Source organism: Sander lucioperca, chromosome 12, assembly GCF_008315115.2.
Source record: "Sander lucioperca isolate FBNREF2018 chromosome 12, SLUC_FBN_1.2, whole genome shotgun sequence".
NCBI lineage: Eukaryota > Metazoa > Chordata > Actinopteri > Perciformes > Percidae > Sander > Sander lucioperca.
The window spans coordinates 6,761,903-6,784,855 of record NC_050184.1 but is presented as its reverse complement, the minus strand read 5'-3'; the positions used below and the strand labels follow the sequence as shown (position 1 = coordinate 6,784,855).

General features: G+C 41.0%; 1 protein-coding gene across 2 annotated transcripts in view; it reads right to left on the bottom strand.

The window, feature by feature from the left end:
* Window positions 1-22,953, bottom strand: part of casz1 (castor zinc finger 1) — a 189,320-nt gene that overhangs the window by 58,349 nt on the left and 108,018 nt on the right. Inside the window, exon 1 of one of the 2 annotated variants that reach the window (XM_031286798.2) lies at window positions 18,758-19,223. The exons of the other annotated variant lie outside the window; for it this stretch is intronic. Coding sequence (XP_031142658.1) covers window positions 18,758-18,806 — 49 coding nt within the window. The 5' untranslated portion in view covers window positions 18,807-19,223. Of the gene's footprint in view, window positions 1-18,757; window positions 19,224-22,953 lie in introns of those variants that run through there. 2 annotated transcript variants of the gene reach the window in all.

Genomic DNA, 22,953 nt, shown 5'->3' with positions numbered 1-22,953 from the left:
ATACATCGAGGCGCCATATTCCGCTTGAGTGGTAGTGGCAGTGTAGAGGGGGGGAGTGAGAATCATGTTTTTCGGGCCCAAGGAAGGCCAGTCCTCAAGAGATCTCTCCCTCTAATTACAGAGCGGGGGAAAAGAAAGCTCTTTGTTCCACCTTTTATTACATTAATTGATAAAATGGAGCTCGGGTGGAGCCGTCTTATAGGGGGGGAGTAGGAGGGAATAGGGCTGGGGTGAGTTGAGGGGGATCCTTTGGGCAGATGAAGGTGTGTGAGAGGCTTTTGGAGCTGAGGTCCTATTTTCAGAGGACTCCTAATCCCGTTAGGGGCCCCGATGGTGGCGCAGCCTTGGCACGATGCTTTCCCACAGGGCCGACGGCTGCAGAGTTGAGGAGGGGAGTGGTGGCGACAGGGGCAGACAGTGGTGTGGTGGGTTAGAGTCCTGGCAGTGTTGTCTGGGCCCAGGCCTTAATTAACTGTCTCTTCAGGGGGTACTGAGGGCCACACGGAGACCCTATGTCGCAAATACCAGGAAGCACTGAGAAGCTTTAAGAGGAAGTGGCATCTCACTCACTGTGGAATCGTGGGAAACCCCGTGGATCTTTAATATGGACCCCATACAGCTCAAAGCCATACAGATGTCGCAGGACATTAGCAGAGCGATTTTATGACTGGTTATTAGCTTAGCATAAATTGCACAGGTGGTTGATATTTCTTCACCAACATCACAGCCATTCAATTATAAGCTTAACACAAAAGTCTGAAACACCAAGGGAAAAATATTCTGAAATCAGCATTTACTTTAAGTATGATTAAGTTATTATTTTTCAAAACTGAAAAGGGACAACAAATTCCATTTCTATTTGTGCAGGATTGGCCAATCTTATCGTGTCAGTGGTTAAGTAGCTGTAACAGGCTTTGTCATTACTGTAATCTGCTTCTGCTCGTTTAGGCTACCTGAGAACAACAGAGGCAGAGCAGTGCTGGTACAGTGGCCAAACGGAGTCTGAATATGTTACAGAGGCAATTAAGCATGTTGGTGTGTGTGCACGCACACAACAGTGTCAGAGGTGCTAAGCTGGGCAAAACACATCTCATTGAAATGTCCGTCTTAAAGCCACCCAAGTTCCTCATCTCCCCCACCCTTCAACAACCAAAATGCTTCAAGACTGTCAAAAGCATTTTCCACAAAGCTGAGGAGAGGGCAAGGAAAAAAAGGACCTGCCACTGTCACATGCATACTTGTGCGTGCACACACACTTGCAAGGCTGTCAGGTAAATTAGATCTGAAAGCTGACAATTTCTGACCATATTTCCTTGATTATTTCGAACAAATGCACACCAGCCGCTCTAAGGAGATTAAAGTGACATAAAAGTCCCGAGTGGGAGGAGGGAGGGCAGAGAATCCAGGTCACCCCCATTTGTCCCCCTGCCTGACAGCAGCTATATCGCTATCCAATCCAATAAAAGTCCCCCCCTCCTTTTGCTTTAATTAATTTTACAGCTAGCTTGCTTAATTACTTTCAATCAAAATCCTCTTGCCATCACAAAATTAGAAATGGTTCAACTCCATTAGTCTAAATTCTTCATTTACATACACAAAGACTGTCAGCTCTTGCTAAGCAAACGGCCTCCTGCTTGATGAGATTGTTTTTTTTCACACACTCTATCACTCTCTCACTCAGACTCAGACACACACACACACACGCACACACACGCACTCACACGCACTCACACACACGCGCACACACACACACACACACACACACACACACACAGTGCGACTGTGGTGTTAATTTTTTTGAAAGGAGAAAAGTAGCATAAAATTATTTGATCCCTTTACTTAAGACATTCTCTGCCTAATCAGGGTTCAGGTAAGCTGTTGTGCACATCATCCACGGTAATGGAGAATTGAGTGTGTGTCTACAACTGTCAAAATTGATTGCAAACTGTGTAAAAGTGCTCAACCTTAAACAATGCAGCACATAATATACGCTGCATATAAGGGATAATCTGAATTAGTAAAGCAGTGGCCGAGATGATGTAAATGAAGCTAACTAGTTTATCCTCAGGATTAGCTATTATTTCTAAAGTAATAGACGAGCTGCAGATTACCCGGTGACGCGTAGTGCCCTATAAATCTGGCTCCTTTGTGGCAGGGTGTCACTAGTCCTGACTAGACTGTGGAAACTAGCGACGCACTACTGCCGGTCGGCTGCTGTGAGTAAAGCAACGGGATTTTTCAGAGGGGAGAGGGCCCATGCCCTGCCGTCTGATCACTTCAACTTGGCACACAGGCATCCTCTCCATCACACACACTGCCTGAGGCCTACACATCATCAAGAATTAAGGACATACAGATAGGGTTTGTGCACTGACCAAAGTGAAAACCCAGGCTCCAAAGCACACCACCACATGTGCGTGCGCATACACTTCACACACACACACACACACACGTGTCTTAATTAGGTCCCGAGATGAGGGCATTAAACTGGTATAATGCACTCTTTGCTGCAGCACACTACTACAAAATATATCAACATTAAACCTACATGCTGATCAGTTACACCCTCCTATTGCTTTTATTTCCCTATTCGCATGCATGCTACTCAATAGGCCCAGTGCAAAACCACACAACACAACAGCCTTTGATCTGCTGTGTTCAGATCATCTTACAGCCACTGCTCTTTTATAAAGGTGGAGTTGTGGGGAAAAAAGAAAAAAACACCTTGAAAAAAAAGGTAAGGGGAATTTGTAACATTTCCAAACAGTGTGCCACAGTCTGGTAACGCTTATAAAATACTCCCCACAAGTGACTATGAGTTGGTGCAAGGCAAAAAAAATAAAAAGGCCATCGCTTATGGGTCGCCAGGTCGAATACAATGCAGGTCTGACCTGGCCCCTTTACTCTGTCTGCAATCACCGGTTTCCCTTGCCCTCTTTAACCAGTCCCCATTAACACTGTTAATTATCCAAATCCATCATTCTTGGGGTAAATGAAGACTGCCTCTTTAATTCAATTTAATAGGATCATTTTCCAACTCACGATCACTTTAGCCCCAGCTGCCCGCCCACTAGTCCCCCACTGTGTCTCCCCCCACTGTATCTTGACTCCGTTGGCTGTATCCTCTATGGTCTGGCTTTCTCCCATTGGTGAAAGGGGAGGGTGATGAGAGGCTTGATGGCAGCGATGGGCTGACACACTGTTGATCTCCCATGTCTTGTCTTGGCTCGGCTGGTGGCAAGCAGCAGTTCTGGGTTCCCAGTCTGCTGTGCACACTGCCTGCCTGCCTACCACACACACACACACACACACACACACACACACACACGGCTCACAGTACCAGCCATGCTCACCGGGGCTTAGCTAATCCTGTCACATCAGGCAACGTTGGCTGAGTTGAGGCCTTTAGCAGCAACAGCCCCCCCCCCACCTCCATGCACCTCCACACTTCTTCACTGACTCCTCTCACTCACTCACTCACTCCCTCACTCACTCACGTTCTCTCTCTCTTACTCCTTTGTTCATTTCACAAGGTCATGGGTGGCCGACTACAGCACGCGAGTGGTGAGACGGGACAGCTGACGAATCCCTGTGTGTTCCAGGCGTGCTAGTAGACCTTTTCTTATGGCTAACGTGCAACAAATATTGTGATATGGAATAAATATAAATACATTAAAAAAACATGATTGCACATTTACTGGTAACTTGGTAACTTGTATTTAAGTTTGCATGTGATCATATAACACATATAAATTTTCGCTATTTTCAAAAGAAAACCTTTTAGAGGCCACTTTAATGATTACTGTTACTGTAAAGGTATGGCATGCATGTCACTCGCTATGATGGCACATTGCCAAAATGTGTTTATAAAATATACAGGTGTGATTTTGTCTTGTCTTGCCTGTAGTGTGTCATAGTGGTATAAGTATCAAACCACATTTTCCATGCAACATTGCCTGACTGTGGAAACTGGACACTCGTGCCCTTTAATCCGACTTTCTATCTATAAAAGTAGAGCTATATCAAGACTGACTTAGACTGTGTTTTATATTCCTTCTAAGGGTTTCGATACAAATAACTTTCCATGCTGAGATCGGTGAAATTTACAAATCACAGAAAAGTTATATACACAAAAAAGAAATGTATTATGTATGTAGTATGTAAAATACCTACTTTTCATTAAAAAAACAATGAATGCAAAGTACTGTTTCAAAATGCTGTCTGTTAAATTATCTTAAGAATGTGTTAAATATTAGCTTCCCTTATCCCATTATGCAGTGTGAGGGCAAATTTGCCCCCATTTCCACAGTTCACCCCCTTCCATCCCCCGCGCCTGAACACACTCAAACCCACACACGCACACAGCGTTCCCTTTAAATTTTTCCCAGACTTTCATTGTTAAGTCATTTGAGACAGACTCTGGGAGAATTTCAAATGATTTTCACCATGATTTAATTTGGTTTATTATAGGGTGATGTCAGCACAATGGGAGACGAGCCTCTAAATCCACTACATTCACCCAAAATGCCCAGATGAGATAATCATTGGTGACGTCTACGAAAACACTTATTATATTTGCCCATCGCCTGGCTGAAGCTGTTAAAACTCATCAGCGTTATTCCCATGTTTTTTTCTCTGGGAAAGAGAAGAAAAAAAATGTAGCTCAACTTATAGTCAAAACTGTCACCCCTTTTAAAGAGACAGTGCAACACTGTTGTGGCTGTGGACAGAGTTTATGAATGGAAAAAGACAGGACAGAGGGCTATCGGGTGTCTATTCAATACTCATTTTGTTTGCACCCAATACTAATTAAATAAAACACACAACTTTGCAATTGGTTTTACAGAGATCAACAGTTTCAAGGAAATTGAACAAGTAAAGTATCTACTGTAGTTATACATATATATTCTTCGTTAGTACATACTAATAACAGGCTATTTTTACATGCTAGAAACTGTGAATGAGTACTGCTTGTCCCTTAACTTGTCCACACGATTTGAAAGGGCTTGGGGCTGACAAGGCAGCAGAGGAGATAAGAAATGGATCAACGTGAGCCTTTCTCATAGCTTAATTTATTTTAAATCCAAGCCCTATTTACACACTGCACACCGGCAGGCCTTGTCAGATCCAACTAGCATTGAGATATTTAAAACCATTAATGCTGTACAACGGCAGCCTGAACGTGTATGACACAAGCTGTCGCTATGTGAAACAAAGCCAGATCTCTAACTGCCCCAGCTACCACTTTTGAAAAACAGCAAGGCTTCAAAAACCGTAACCATGCTGTCAAGACGCTGCCATAATACAGCAAATGACAACTGTCAGACCTTTCTAAATGTGAGGAAAAAGTAAAAAACTACAATGAGCAATAGAAGAAGAAGAGTACTACATTTTTCATCTAGCGAATGCACAGGCCAGTTTTAGTGCATCTTTAGTGCAGGGGCGAGCCCAATACAGTAGAGGCCGGGTCAGAATATGAAACACACAGGCTATCCGCCTCCCGACAGGCTATCCTCATGGATCAGCAGCGGTAGCCATGTTGACCTGCCCCGTTATTAAAGAGGCTAATCTGTTCAACATGTCAATGTTAGCACTTTTAGCTGCGATTAATAAAAGAAGACCCCAAGAGTGCTGTGTGTGCTTTTTCAGTGCCCCAGGTTGTTTTCATTTGGTTTGTATTTTTAGTGGTTTTTGCTGTTTGCTAATTCAACAGTCCTCTTTTCTCCTATTAGCATAAACAGTGTAAATTATTAACTTTGTTAAAAGAATTATAATCGGCCCTGAATCCTATGCTCTGTAGTGGCTTTGTGTGTTTTTCCCTTTCTGCCACTGGCAAAGAGGCACTATGGCATTGCAGATATCATTAAAGCAAATGTAACTTTATAGATAGGGAACAATGTGCATGTGATGCCTGACTTTGTGGCCATTTATGTGATGCTTAAAAAATATGGCCCAGTGGCTTTCACAGGCTGGTAGTAATAGAACTGCTCTCTAACAGACTTGCTTTCTAAGTGCCTAGTGCTGTGTCTTAATTTGTAATCTAGTCAAACCAATTGTCCGCTAGCTAAAAAGGTCACCGAGACAATAGACTACACAGCCTCCCGCAATGTTGAGAAAGCCCACGGTGTCTTTTGTAGCTTTTTAACCAAAGATGTAATTAAGACACCTTCATCTTCTGGGGTGAGAAGGGCACCAACACGAGTCTGCTGGAAACACAAGAAGAACTTCACATTACTAGAAAGAGAAGTGAGACGCACACTAGGACAGCGCATTTGGTTAGAGGTAAAAAGCAGCAAAATGTCACCACTGAGGACATTTGCAAAGTTTACCTGCTCGTGCAGTCAACGTGTGATTTCATACATTGTGACCAACGACTGTGGCGAAGAAAGCTTGTTGGGAAAAACTGAGTGATACAAAGCAACACAGGAGAGGCAGAGGGGGGGACTTAAAGGACGTGATTTATCTGGGCTTGATTGCGTGTTAATCGAGGTTACGTGTATTAAGTGGAATCTAATTGGAACAGACACTGGCAGCCTGACAGATCGACATGATGCAGATGGATTGAGGGGGGGGAGAAAGGGGGAGTGAAGGAGACAGGGAAAGGAAGCGGGAATGGGAGAGAGAAGGGTAGAGCAGTCGAGGAGAGGCAGAACAGAGGCAAATGAAACAAACCATTTTGCTACTATACCAAGCCTAACGGAAAGAGTTCTGTGACACCAGACATTAAAAAACCACAAGAGCCTTTTAAGCAGTTGAATCACAAGAAAGAAGACTCTGCCGTTAGGCTCGTCTCACGTGCGTCTCATGATTGGCGGCTGATGAGACATGTAACCCTTCTAGAGGAGGACACACACGGGCGAGATTGTGAGTGACGGGGCACAGCACTGGAGTTTGCCCTCCCCCTCCAGTTGCCACAAACATTCATTTCTGCTTTATTGGAAATGAAGGGAAAAAATACACCCGTCACAAAAAAAACCAAAAAAACATGAGGTACAGAGGCCAAGTGACAGCTGCTGGAAAATTCTCACCTCGACGAGGGGACGAGCAAGTGTTCCACCGATCCTCCTGACTCTCTGTTCCTTCTGACAGGCAACAACTGTTTCGAAGGCCCTCTCCTCTCCCCAAATCTGAGGTATTTTGCTAGTGGGCTAAATGACCCTTTCAAATGTTACCAGAGTAATAGGCCGTAAAAGATGACCACCTGTTAAGGCCAGCAACTGCTGCTAACTTATAACTAATATATCACAGACTATGTGGACATACTGTAGAAGGAAAACATAGTTTGTGGAAAAGGTTTAGACAACAGAAATTAAGATTTGAAGTTAAAGATATGGCATTGCATTAACATAATATCTGTTGTAGCATTGCTCTGAATTGGTAACGGGGGATACAAAGTGTGAGTGACGTGAACGGCCTCAAAGCAGCGAATAGCCCAGAAGCAAAAATGACTGTGACAGTACCATTATCTAAATCTGGGTTAAAAATACAGTAGTTCCCAATGAAAGGGTCACTGCTACTGATAGCTGGGGTGGCAGATCAAGGGTGGCAATAACAAATTAATGTTCCAAGGTGCCAGAAAATGACTAATACAATCTGTACAAACAGCAGAAGAGAGAAAGACAAAAAAGTAAAAATATAAATAGATAAACAGAGAAACTATGGGCATAATTTAGGGGCAGTTTGCAGAATACTACAGCACTCGAAACTTCACTCATCAACACAAAATGCCCAAATTGTACCCGACATGATCCCGTCATAGCACAGAGACAGAGGAGATGCTTCGGTCATCCGTTGATTTGATCCATTATGACTGTTACACTAATGGCATTAATAAGGGCAAAATTGCTATTTTGAAACACAGAATTTTCATCCTCTTAATTTGGCTAACCTTATCGCCTTCCTTCTCTTCCTACATTAAAGTCCACTGTGTGCATGTGCATGTGTGTGGGTGTATTTGAGTGTGTCTGTGCCCCCACCATGCAATGGTTATAAGGTCATCTCTATTTTCCAGGCTTGGTGTACAATGTTGTTGAATTGCAACATTTTGCACGGTTTAAAAACAACAACATGAGCTTTGAAATTTGATTCCCTGCTACGTTCAATAATTTGACTGCAATGTTGTATTCACCAGCTGGCCCTGATTAAATACCCTAACCACATTTAACACTGTCTCAACACATTTTGCTTAAAACCTTTGCATATCCATTTAGTTGTAAAAACAAATACATACAGTACGATGGACAGCACTGTGTTATACTGAAAACATTTTTCAAGATATCAAGAGAAGTTGCTTCAAATACAAGTGTATCAAAATATGTGTCCTTGTCCAGTATGTTTAATTTACTCTTAACTTCTTGTATCAGCACAGTGAATGTGTGCAAGTTTCCTGTACTGTATATTTGTGCTGAATGTGAGTATATGTGTGTATGCTCAGCCCTCATCAGCCTCTAACATTGAGAGGAATGACATTCTGTGATCAAGGACATGAATTGCTCATTGATTTTTAGGGGCCAGCTTAACTATCCATTCCAATTGATTTTTAGCTTTGCTGGGTGTGCGAGTTATGGCAGTTTTAATGTATCATCTGTATGTGTACTCATCACCTACTGCAAGATTTACAATAGTCTGTAGAAAATGCATATACAACACCATGTGCAAATGTGGAATAGGGACTCTTTTTCTATTATATATTCCAAGAAGTGGAACCAATAAAACCCCTTTTTATACCTTTGTCATTATCTGCTTCTGAACTTGGTAAATGATCTATTGGGAATAACCTGCATTATGTTTTATCTTGATTCATTGTTGAAAAATTAAACCAAAGTTCGTGAATGAACTGTAATCCCCCTTAATGCTAACCAGTGTTGTTTAGAGCATGCATTTCAGCTTGCAGTATCACGTAGCCATGCTAACCAGAAAAGAGTATAGAAATTTCAACAGGGCTCAGGCTTCCATGCAGCACAAACAGACATACCACGGCTTTGCCACAAACCATCACCACGGGAAATAAAGCATAAGTTTGAGACTCGTTCAAGACTTTTCTGTTTTATAAAACAGTAACCTTTTTACGTTTAGGAAATATTGCCATCATAACTCATATTACCCATCAATTAACAATTAATATACACTATTAATAATCAATGGTTTGATGATGTAAGAGACAAAGTCAGAGCAATGTGATCCAAAAGGCGGTCTAAAGTCATCTGTCAGGTAGAAAGTCATTAAAATAGGGGCTCGTTTTCCTGCGCCAAGCTTAGGTTTCACTGAGGCAGGGATACATTTCTATTCTTCAGCAAAAGGCTGTGCTCTCATATGATATCATATCCTTTGGAACATTACTCTCAATGGCTTGTCTTTTTTGACTTTTGTGTTTTTCTACCAATTTAAAAATAATTCAAAACGGTTTGGGTGAAGCGGTCCTCTATTTGAGGTAACTTCCTTTTGTTCAGTAAAAAAAGGACTGCATAAAGCACACTTTACTCCATCCTTTAAAAAAACAAGTCTGCTTAATTAATGTTTTACAAGTGCTGCTGTATTCTTAGTAAAAAAAAAAAAGCCTCTATCAAAGCCGGCAGGTTCAGATTACGTACGCTAATTGAAATTCTGAATTTCTAAGCCAACTTCTTTTTTTCTCTGCTCCCGCTCTTTCTCCCTGCGCACACAATAAAGCCTAGTGTTTTGTAGTCCACAAATGACATCAAATCATCAAGTAATATGGGCTTTTCTTTTTTCTTGTATTCTCATGTTCTGCTAGTGGGTTCATGAGACAGCTTAATAAAGCAGTAAATGCTTGGAGAAGCCTGAGCGCCTACTGTGTGTGTGTGTGTGTGTGTGTGTGTGTGTGTGTGTGTGTGTGTGCACTCGTTTTTTACCTCCACCAGGGACCTCAAAGCATAAGGCAAAGCCTGCTTCCATACTCAAGCAGATTTTCCCAAAGAATAGAGCAAGAATAAAGCCAATAAACAAAAGAGAATGACTAATTCAGAAACCAAAGCCAAAACACTTATCTCATGGGCTGGCATTGATAGCGCCCATATTAATGCAGTCTTAGCTAAATGAATACAGCATCATTTACAGGTTATACATACGTTAGGTGCTGGAGGAAGGCAGGCTGTGTGAACGGCTGCAGGTGTGGGAGCAGCAGAGATGAGGCTGAGCTTGGACATCCATCACAAACACCAAAAGGCACAAGAGAGGAAACACACGTTTCTATGCACTGGTGACAATGATCTGAGATGTAGTTGGAGATTGGATCAACTAGGATATGGAACAACATCTTTTTATCTTAGTTTGTAGTCTGCATATACATGTGTGTTCTCTTCTAGGGGAAAGTTTCCTTCCGTCATTATTTATCTGGCAAGGTAGCTGTAGTGGGCAATTACATAAATTACAGTTTAAAAAAATGTCATTCTTCATAACCTTTGTTCTGAGTTAATCATTGCAGGGAAAGAAAACTGCTTCTCTTCTCTTTTATATTTACCCAAACTCCCTCCTTTCAATGGTGTATTATTTTATTGGCTTGTTTTGCGAGCATAATAACTTTGCATTCTTTTCCCAAGGTCAGTTTCTAGTGTGCCACGAGGAGTATTTATACATAGGGCTTTTCAGGTCAGTTCCATTGTATTTACATCAAATAATTTTTGATAAGGGATGTAAAAGACCTATAAACCCAGCGTCATAAATGGGAGAGGTGTAGCTGAAATAAGGACAAAAGATCAACGGCTGAATTTGTTCTTATCTTAGACACGTTGATATTTTTGAGTCAACTCTCTTCACCCCTCCTCCCCTCCAACCCCAACCCCCGCCTCGCTCCCTCTCTCTCGTTCGGAGCATGGAGCACAGAGCACGGAGTAGAAGCGTTGACTTGTTAGATTTAGTCCAATGGCTTCCCAGTGCAGCCAGCAAGCAAGCTCTTGTTTCATAGAGAAGTACCTCCCCTGTTATCTCCCTAGCACTATAATCACTTAACAAAGACTTGGGCATTTGCACAAATTAAAACATCAATAATGCATACGTGCTTTTCAGTTTTGAGCTGTATTGGGATGAAATACCCCCTCTGCCAGTGGAAAACTCTGGCTCGCCATCTTATGTCCCACAAATGACTTAAAGAAGCCACGGCCCTGCTTTGAGCAACAACCCCCGTTCTTTTAAAGTTGAGGCTAAAGCTGTGGTGAACATTTGGGATCTGCTATGGTAACGGGACAAAATGGCTGGGCTGAGTGGGATGTGGGAGTTGTTTTAAAGCAAGAGGCTGTAAGTGGTGGTGGTGCATCAATGCAAACAGGCAACACCCTTGAGTGGCGCAGCGTGGCATCCTTCCATAAACAACACCACCACCGTGTCCCCGACATTTATGATTTGTGGTCTGAATGGCAACACAGGCCTGATTCTAATCCAAGTCTACATGTTTGCCCTATCGTTACATGGCTAAATCTGCCCAACCTAGTCTCTTATTTTCCCAGATGAAAACACCAGACGCTTCATATGGTTGTCAGAGAGCTTTGCTTAAAACAAGTCCTACTGTATGAGCATATTACACTTGGACAAGGAAGGGAAGGGCGGAGCATCATGGGAAAGCAGTTTAGTGACACTTTGAAACCAGAATGCTATTCAGCTTACTGTTTAATTTGAGAGAAAAAAAACTCCATATTTCTTACTGCAGTTGTGAATATGTACTGTTTTGCGCTGACTATAGAGGTTTGGAGGAGTTAAGTATTATTATTGGACTTGTAAATCCATGACCAGTACTGTTCCAACACCAATAGAGGACAAGCCATCCTATACAGATGGCCTCAAGGACAATTAGCAGTAATGATTGGTTGCCACATAAATGAGAACAATTCTATTTGCTACTGCACTTGCTGATGATCACAGACCAAATGCCTCTGACAATAATATGGATGGCTGCTTTAAACTTCAATGTTACTTGTAAATGCTAAAATATACAGTACACCGGAAAAGAACATTTCTAAATTGTCTGTCTTTCTCTATTATATAAAGAATACAAATTAAAGAAAGGTAGAACTTTAAATCTTTTACAAACACCAGATTCTCATGAAGAATAAAGAGATGAGACAAATAGCATGGTGATCTAAAATATTATCTCTTCAATCATATCCTTTTCCCCAGATATCTTCATTTCCCCCCTCCCTTCTCTGTCAGTTAGTCTGGCAAACAATCCCCTTGTTAGCAAACTGTTAAGACAGCCACTCGGTACACAAATTGCGCTCGACCAAGCGAATTTGTTTTGCAAGGGTGACCTGTTTAATCATCTCATTTTCTTTGGCGGACATTTATTCATCTGGTTTCCACGGTTACAGAGAACATTAAGGGGCTACAGTAATAAGGCTGGAGAGTCAAACAGGTAATAAAAAAATTAACGCCATTTTCCAGCAGCCGAGGACAGTGGGTGAAATGAATCAAGGGAGAGGGGAGAGAAGCAGCGGGGGGAACAGGGGGTGGGGTGGGTTGTGTTTCGGGGGGGGTTCCAATATTGTCCAAACAATAAGCCTTAGCGGTTATTTTACTCTGTAGATCAGGTGGTGCTGTTATGGACATGACACTTTGGGCACAGAGCAGGAGAGATAAAGCTTTTAAAGTGGCCCTGCTCCTTTTTTATTGTCATTTAGCGATTACATATCAGAACAATTAAAAGTTAGCCTAAGATATCTATTAACTTTGCTTTTTTTATTTCTCCTGTGCTTCAGTAGGAAGATAATTTGCACTCCTGGCCACGCAATGTGTCAATAACATGCAAGGGACAACATGACATTTACTAGATGCCCTGTTGAGAAATGTTTCACAGTCCTCCCAAATTGAATCATGTTTTCTTAGAATCTTTTAAACAACTGAGCAACAGCAGAAGAAAAAGAAAAATAACATTGGAGAATACAGAGTTCATTTTCTAACTATGGACCTGGACACCAATTGAGAGAGTCCAACTTCTTGCCAAATATAGAAAATTCCAGCACAATAGGGGGAACAGGTGCTGAGGGCCCATAGAAAGTGATGAAGCCAAAGAGCTGGGTGGCTGCTGAATGCCAAATAAGGCAGTGAGACACATTGCACCAAGGCACAAAACAACCTACTGTAATGTGATTTTCTGAGTCTGATGACAGTCAACGATTCCCCAACAAACTATTACACAATATTCTCCTGTGTTCAGACAATATACATATTCAGCGCTGTTTTCCACTTAAATAATAAACGAACAAGAGAAAACAAGCAACACATTTTACACATTACTCATTTCTCCACTCCTACCAAAAGTATTTTTAATTGACAGCAGGGGTGTGGCACTCCTAAAATATGCACAAATGTTCTCAACCTAACCCATAATCATTTAAATTGTCTGGTTTAACCTGTATTTGGGCATTTTATGACTCTGCCAACACCTGCCCCCCACCTTTGTGGAAAACAAACCAAATTGAATTCTTTCTTTGCTTGCTGTCGTGTTACTTGTATACATGTTGTTTCGGGGGTGGCTCCAGTGTGACTGAGGTCGGAGATGGAAGCACAACTGATGGCAGACGTGTCTCAGGAGAGGGAGGAAAAAAGAATCAGCTGACCTGGCCCCCCACACACAGAAGCATAGGGTACGCTCCCTAACATCAAACACACACCGCTCACGTGTCACAAGGAGCGCTCTCCCCTCCTCACCCCTGACTCAGGCAGAAGCCCGGAGAAACAAACTCCCGTCATACATGCAGGGTGAAATCCCCAAAAGGGGATACAAAATGGACAGCAGAGACGGAAGAAAAAGGCTAAGCTATGGTTATGGGACTGCCAACTGTTCTGCTAACAGCCTCTTAACAGGTGTGGACTCTAGAACCATGTAATCCTATCAAGTTACCAAGTAAAAAAAAAAAGGGGGGGAAGGAAAGAAATCCGGCAAACTGCGAACTGGGCTCTTCCCCTCTCTCCCCCTCTTGCCCTTCTCTTCGCTAGCTTTCTGTCTCTGTTGGCACTGACAGAAATGAACAGCTGGGCTTCAGATTTATAATGTACTGACAGTAATTATTGCTGGTGCTGCCTGCTACTGACCCAAGTGAATAGAATGTCACATGAAAAAACACACAGCAGTAGGGGGAACCTGAAGCTGAGGGGTGACGGGTTGGGGACTGTGTGGAAGATGTGTGTGTGACACGGAAGAAAGAGGAGGGCAGTGTTTAAACGTCACTACGTTCGTGTTTGCAGTCAATTACGGACGAGGACAGGGGTATTGGCTCTGTAACTCGGCAGAGCAAACATTTTCTCGCACACAGTGAAGGTGACAGAAAAAAAGAGGTTCCGTGTTTGTTTGCGCAGATTTCTTTTCCTTCCTCTCATCAAAAATAAAGCAATCGACAGTAAAACAGGCACCAAATTTCTGTCAAAGAAAAGGTGACAGAGATCTGAAACTAAGAGATGTGCTCAACACTAAAAAACAGCGCTAAAGTGAGATTTTTTTTTAACACCTACTCTTCTCATTTTTTAAGCTTTTGCCTTACATTTATGAATAACGCACCGACAATTATGAATAAAAAAAAACAAGGACAAATACAGCATTGATGTTGGACCACACAATGTTTCCATCATTATATCAACCCAGCCTGACCCCACCTGCTATATTTGTTCCAGAGATAAGAGGGTCAGGAGATAAACTATCAATTTATAACCTGTGTCAATCATTGTCCTAGACATTAAATAGTTAACCCCGCATCTGCTGCTTCCTTTTATACACATTCAGTCGTTTGAAAGTTGTGTACTGTCAAGTTCTATACCCACTAACCTACGTACGGACTGGTTCACACCTTAAGAGCCCCTGCTACATTTAAATGGATTAGTCACCACATTTTGTGCCGGCTTAATCTTTCTTTTAGCTGGCCTAATAAGTATGCTTCGATAAGCGAAGCATGCAAATTCATTCATGGCCAGTGGAGACCATGCTTTCAGACAAATGCGCCAAAGTCTTCCACTCTGCTAATTACCTCTTCATTTTCCCCTTTTCCCCTCTTATATAGCATATCAACGACTAGAGATTATTCTTCTCCCTTACTTTGCATGAAATTATAATTTCATATGTAAGATTAGGAAATCGAGTCTGGGAAAAAAAAGTTACTGGAAGCTTCTCTCTTGACACACAAGAATACATGACACGGCATAGCTGTGAGTTCAGCTGTGAGACTAAAAGCAGGATTTCTTTTCCGCTGGTTACGCTCAGACAAATGAGACAGAAATATGGGGGAAAAAAGACTAATTTCTTACAGAAAATAATACATGATAAAACTTTTTTTTTTTCCAAATTATTGACACTTTATAATTCATTGCCATCATTTTGGAGATAGTGTAATTAAAAAGGATACTTCGCCGTTTACATTTCCCTTATTTTTAGTAAAGCAGTTTAACAAACATGCATTATCTCTGATGATAAAAACTTGGCCCGTTACATTTTAGATAATAACGGCAATGAAGACCCAAGGTGCAACCTGTTTATCATTCTGGAATATTTCTTCACCGAGTATTAATTAGGCCATTACTCCAGATTGGTGACGGGGATCTTTGAGGTTTTAATTAGGTGCTGGCCACTGCATGAGTGCACAGGATTGAAGAAAGGGGGTGGTGATGCCACTTGCCTTGCTCCTGGCCCATATCAAGTAGCCCTGAACACTTTGGCTATTGCGGCAAGATGCATGGCAGCCCATGTGCATCTGGAGTTTATTTGATCGTTTGATCTCTAATGTTTCCTCTTTCTGCCGGTAAAAAAAAAGGCCAGTTGGTGTGATTTGGGTATTAAAAGACGGGGGTTAAGGTAATTATGGTGTTGGGTGGCTTGTGTCTGATGACTGGGCACATGCTCAATCAGGACTCAGCTGTCCCTCTCTTTCTGCCCCCCCCAACCAACACACACACACACACACACACACACACACACACACACACACACACACCTCCCTCCCCTTGTCTGCTATATGTTCCCCCTTCTCTCCCCCTGCCACTCTGCTAAAACCAGGCATAACACACACAGCCTCGTGTAACATCAATCAAATACTGAGAGCGGACCATAAAACTACACAAACATATACGCTGCCATTAACTACTGTATTTGACACTTATTTAATAGTTCTTGTCCGATGTAGATGTAAAATCAGAAAAATAAATTTAAAGATTGAAAAGGAATTATTTTAGCCAGGGAAATTAAAAGAAGATATCCAATGGTGAGGTGCTGTTTTTAAATATAAATTCAGATGTTGCAACTCCATTTTTTGCATCTCTATTTTTGACATTTAAAAAACAAAACAAACAGCGTAGCAAAATAAAACATATATACAAATTTTGGCATTCATATTCAAACAATTTCAACTAAGAGAGTGATGTAAATTGAGTCAGTATATTCAATGCAAATGTAAGTAATAACAACAATCATATATTTTGGTATCATTTGAACAAGGTATTTAAAAAATAAATCTTGAGAATGTGAGTGTTTTTCCTCGGTTGACAAGGCGATACTAATCACCTCGTTGCTGAGAAGCACTCTTCCCTGACAAGGCTCCTTAGAATACAAGGATCCCCCAGGAGAAATCGGCATGAAAGAGGTTAAAGACAATGACTCGCATTTTTTTCCTCCAAATGTCTCCCTGTTAAATTTATTTCAAAACTCTGTTAATCTGCTGTACACAACATTCCCATTAGCATAGCCCAGCCCCCTAATAAAAATTCCGGCTAGTTTAATTAAAAAATGTAAATTTACTGTCATCCAAGGAGCAGCAGAAATAGGAGTGCAACAGCATATTTTATTGCTTAAGACATCAAATTGATTCAGGTTATTGCTAAATTGTGATAAAAGGTTATTGAGGGCCTTCAGAACTGGGCTTGTTTTTCTCCCTCATTTCATCCTGGTTTTGTGGAAGGCCGTAAAAGATGGAGAGGGCCACAAAGGGTTAATGAGACAACTCAGTGAGGGAGAAGGCAATCAACATTATGACTCATAAGTGGGTAGAAAAACATTTTCAGAGCTGACGAAAAGTTGGAAATTAGGGTGTGTCACGATAACAGTTGTACTTGTTTGTTGTTATTTTAAACTCTAATACAGGACACCTTAAATAACCTGACATAATAACCAAGCCTTTATGTCTGTCTCTTGAATGTGTTTGTGAAAGCCTGTGGTCACAGTGGTCTGCTATAGAGTCTCTCAGAGAGAGAAACATTATCTTTAAATTGTTTTTTTTTTATTTTTAAATAATACTGCCACATACAAGTTAAATAGCAGAAAAGCCTATGTAGTGTCAAGAGTGCTAAATGGCAAGATTAGACAGAGCTAGAAAAAAAGAAGTAATTGTTAAGAGGATTCAAATGAGACACATAACTGGCAAAAAAATATATTAAAAAGAACCGCCTGGAGCAAAACCTGCTTGAATGAAGTTAGTTTCCAAAAATGTGAAAAGACCAAAAAAAGAAAAAATAATTCTGTATATAAATACTTTTCTGAGAATCATTTCTGTAATTTAAAACACTGATATGATTTTAAAAGTAACAACCTGCTCAAAACTATCCCCACAACCTTTACTAAATATGTACATACTGTATGAGTTTAAAATGAAGCGTTTCAGATCAGATAAGATTTATCAAAGTCAAAGGGAACCCATAACGTCTAGAAAAAGTTATAGTTCAGTTATTGAGTAGTTATATTTATCTGTGGTGCAAATAATTAAATACAGAGAGGGGCTATTAATACACACACATGTACAAAGGGAAGAAACCACTGCATGCAAACAAAGAGTACACGCTAGAACTTAATGTGAACGAGATTATGACTTATTTTAAAACACACACACAAACCCTTCTTACAAGTAAAGAGGCGAGGAGAGTGACGCTTATAAGTATAAGCTGTAATCCAGTTACAACAGGACAAGTTTATCCTCCCAAAAGTACGCACTGAATGACTGTTGTTAACCTGACAGGTAACAGGTCAAATTCAATTTTAAATTATCTGCCCCACAGGTGCATTTGCACAAAAAAACTAATCAATGAGAACAATCTTATTAAATATTTTGATTAAATATATGTTTTTTTTTTTTCAATATAATTTTACCTAACATTTAATGTATTTGATTGATCATACTGTTTACATTTAAATGCCAACCAATGTACTGCATATACACTAATTAGAAGTACCTGGAAAGGTGTTCGCCCTGCTCCTGATCCATTTACATGTGCGACAACATGAGCAACACAACAGTTTGTTTGCTTTGTCCCCTTGGTAACAAACCCTTAGGCCATTCAATGTACCCTAATGGCATTGCCAGTGCCTCTGCGGGTAAAACCAATACCTGTATTTCTACAGTACCAATACTGGCTTTTTAAAAAACATGTTATTAACTAAAGAAACTAAACAAGCAGGAAAACACGGACGAAGAAAAAGAAAAGCCTGACAGGGAGTTGTGCTGGTCTCATGTCCTAGAAGAAAAATATACTGTGACAAGAGAAAATGAAACTGGCTTTGTGAACTTTCTTCACATGTCTACTGCATGTAACACGGCATCCTGAGTTGTGTGCTGGGGAAATGGGCAATCATATTTGATATTGCAGTCACCTTTGGGCACTGTCTAGCTATAAATAAGGGTGTCGCAACACATGGGTATACGTATGCGCTGCTGGCACATAGTTTAATCATGAACAACTTCCCCTCTCTGTGTATTTAGCCAGAGATAAGGCACACCTTAAACTGTCAGCTAATAAAACATATCTGGCAAAGATAGAAAAGAAGAAGAGTACTCACCATATTCAGGGAAGTCGAAGTTAAATCCTCTCAGACATGTAACTTTCATAATATTACTCAACTCTGTTAGAAAGTCATTCAAATGTTGGTTCGTGGAGGGGGAAATAAAGCGGAAAAGTAACTACATAAAAAAGGCTTCCTTCAATCATGCACTAAACTCCTTGACATGTAATCTGTCAATAGTTTGTTGCTGAGATAATGCCGGCTGCCACAAGCGGATTTGATTGGCAGCTTAGGGTCTGGCCCCTCCTTCCTGTGGTTTGACAGGGGGTAGGTGAAAGAATATGGAGCCTCCCCCTTCCCTGTTCTCTCTCTCCCTCTGTCGCTCTCTGTGTCGCTCTCTCTCTCTCTGCCTCTCGCGCGCTGCCTCTCTCTCGCTCGCTCTCTGCTTAGCCCCCATACACACACACACGCACAGACCAAGCTGTTGGTGATGTTGTCTGAATAGGCTGATAGGAAATTATGGCAGAGGAACCGGAGCAGTTTTTTTTTCTCCCTCCCTCAGTGGGCTGGCCTTTTCCATCTTTGTGGTCTTCTAGCCTTTCAACTCTCTTGGGGTGGAGCCTCCACTGCCTCTATTCAAATGAACGGAGCACAACACTTAAAAAAAAAGGTTTTGGGTGAGGAAGAGATTACACGTTTATTAAAAATATTCCACTTTTATTGCGCACAAGTATTTGAGGATTTTTTAATGGGAGGATAATTATTTAAATCAAATACACTTTTTTAACACCATTATTTCATTATTGTTTTATATATAAGTACAACTGCAGTGTAAAGGAATATTTTGGCAGTTTTGTCAAGTCACCTAACTATTTAATCATCATTGAATGTCACACATTAAAGGAACACAACTGCATACGATGAAAATGTGTGTTCTTTTATTTGTCTTGCCAGAAGCGTCTAGAGTTTTAAAAATATTTGACAAATATATCACTTCAACACTTTAGCTTGAAGCAAATAACTTTCACTTCTGTCACAAAACAAGAGATCCTCTTTATTTCAGTGCCGTGTAGTATACCTTCTTTGCCTCGCTCCCTCAGAGCACACTCTTTCTCCTTCTCTCCCTCTGATAAGCTATCAGTTTTCATTGTAATTTCAGGTGAAATGATAAACGACAGCCGTTACCAGGTGACAATGAATACTTTATAAGACAATCCCCTTATTTGCCTGGCAGTTTCTTTCGCAGTGGCATGCAAAGTGCCTCTGGACCATTTGTACATTATGCCCATATACTGTAAACATGGCTCTATGTCAAGAATGTGGAATTTACAAAGTGACACCAAATAACAAAAAGTCTAAAGTTTGAAAGGTCACTGGATATTCCTGTTTTCCACAGCAGTTGTATTTTGAATAAAGGTGATGTATAACTAGCATTTACTGGTCATAGAAAAGAGGAAATGAACAACTTTATGGCTGTGAACCATAATGCAATGATACATAGTCCTGGCTTCAGTTCCTGAGTGTTGTCAGCAAAGTCCAAAGTATGTACATAAAACAGGTTTTGGTTGATTTTGAAATTATGATGACTCATCTCGGTTAATAATGGGGAAAAAAAGCTTTGTCTCCTCCTTCCTTACTCTCATAAAGGAAAATGTCCTTAAAGAGTTTCTATCAAAAGTTTCCACCCTTGATCTAACATTGTACTGTAAATACTACTTCAGTTTTTGTTTGTCATGATAAAAAATCTAATTGTTTTAAATGACCTGACTTGGCAGGCAGACCTTTTCTATTGCAAAGGTGTGAGACATTTTCCAAATGTCAGTCCTGTTCTTCATCAATCACATATTGTACAAACAAACATATTTTGTTTGTTAGATTAGTGAGACCTGGTAAGGTCTGACACCCATGTGGATCATTACTGAACAAACTGTGGGCTGAGTACAGTGTTAACATGTTTATAAATCTCTGTTATTTACTGTAATATCATGCAAAAGGCATGACATGTTGTCAATGAAGCTAAAATATAATCTGGGCCTGTAATTCTTAAAACAAAAAATAAGTGTTGAGCTCTAAAATTGATATTTCCAGCGGTTTTAAATCGTCTGGCTGCAACACTGGGATGTTTTGTTCCACATAGGTACACAGCATATCACTCAAAAGGAAAACAAAACTACTACAGTATCTTTAAACTTGATAGTGGGGGAGGTTTTGGTTTGCAGGGTGAATTCTATTCATGTCCACAGGAGGGAGGGTTTGTCGTCCATGCATTACAGCCCTGTGGCCCTTGAGCTGCCATCTTTGGGCCCGAAACCATTACTTTTTAAAAGGAGCTGTGGGGATTTTCGTTTGATGTGGTCTGAGGGTATTGTATGGTGCATGCGGGGGAATGTTGAGGGCAAGGTGGAGTGTGTATGCGTTTGAGTGTGTGTGTGTGCGCTGCCGTGCGTGTGACATGGCAGGGGTACATCAGTCAAAGGGCTGCCGGGCCAGACGTTTGGCTGCCCCTGACAGTGCACTCCAGGAGGGGCTGGTCTGGTGAAGGGCCCACTCCGAGTCCGCCATTCCCCAGGACAAAAGCTAGAGCCCAGTTGATAGATGTGAATTCAGTGGCTTTTGTGCCCAAAGCCCAGAGACATGCCGAGTGAGAAATCTGACCTTTGCCGAGAGTCAGATTTTGTTTTTGAACCCCTCTTGCTGTCTCTGGCAGTTCGGGGCAAAGAGTGAGTGAGCGAATGGGAGGAGATGGAGTGGGTGCGAGTGGGCGTGGGGTGGAGGTCTGTCCTAACTGGTGGAGTGTACAGGTGGGGGATTACACAGGAGGAGTGGCATGAAGCACTTCTACTGCATCTAACTTTAAACACAACATATTAAAATAGTTTGTGTTTTTCAGCAGACAATGGACCAAGTTTATTCTTGATATTCACTGTCATGTTGTTGTCAAATTGGCAGGAAATTGAACGTGTAAAAGCTTAATTCTGAAGCAGGTGCTTTTAAAGCTGGATTCAACAAGAGTTCACCCTAGTGTTATCCAAGGTTGTCTGTGATGTGGGATATTATTCCCTCTCACGTCTGTTTATATTGCATTATATATTTATTTTTAAGCAGAGAAGGATCTGAATATTAAACTTACACACAAATACAGCCAGAACAATGATGATGGCAATACACCACTTCTTGATGATCATCATTTGCATTACTGATGACAATGATTCTTCAGAATCTCATTTGATTTGTATAACTTCTTTGTAGCTGTACATACAGCTACATACATCCACTATGAAAATCACATGGCAAAATCTCATCATAGGTACACACTTGAAAGCAATTAACATGGAGTTTGTATGAGGTATAAGGTATACTTGTATGTCAACATGCTGCAATGACTTCCTATATTCATGCACTGTTCATGATATTACATGAATTATGATATAGCATGTTGCTTGGCGGCAGTGTGCTGAGAGCAGAGATTTTGTAGATAGAATAGGCCTATGTTTTTGAGTCATACATTTTTCTTGACACTGCTTTCATCCCCCGGCCGTAATCATCATATCTCCCCCATTGCTCTCCCGGATGCAGACATCCATAATGCAATCTTCCTAATTTTGATCCCTCGCAATCTGGTTTTTAAAAGGGAGGGGGAAAAAGGGACATATTTCTGAAGGCTTGCTCCGTAATCATTTTAGACAGATAGCCTTTCCCATCGCAGATGAGCAAATATTTGTAAACCAGCTATCTAATGGAAAATTAGAGTGAAATTAGAGTGAAATTCATGACAGTGAAATCCGATTATCTGTAATTCTATTATGCCATCTTAGCCCACACAGCATATTTTTGTAGAGTTTTTCCATAAATACCTATGCCAGGGGTCCTGCTAATCAAATAAAATTGAAATTCATCTTCCCATTAAATTCAATTAGCTGCAATTTCTAAAGCCTAACAAAGATTTTAATTACTAAATTATAAAATTCTCCCTAGCCAAATTGGGGAGAGAAAATGTGCATACCCTGCATCTGAAAAACAAACCCATGAAAGGAAATTGTTGATCAAAAAAGATATCCAGGGGAAAATAACATTAGGGAGAACACTGGGGCCTTTATTCAGCGAGTCTGGGTGGAGAGTGACGTGTGCCAAGCGCTAGGCTCCTGGGCCGGAGGAAATGAACTTAGCTGAGGTTCTCTCTGTCTCTAAATGTCTGCCCTCAGAGTTATTATGCTGTAATTGACTAATTGACACCTTAATTTCATTTATGGGGC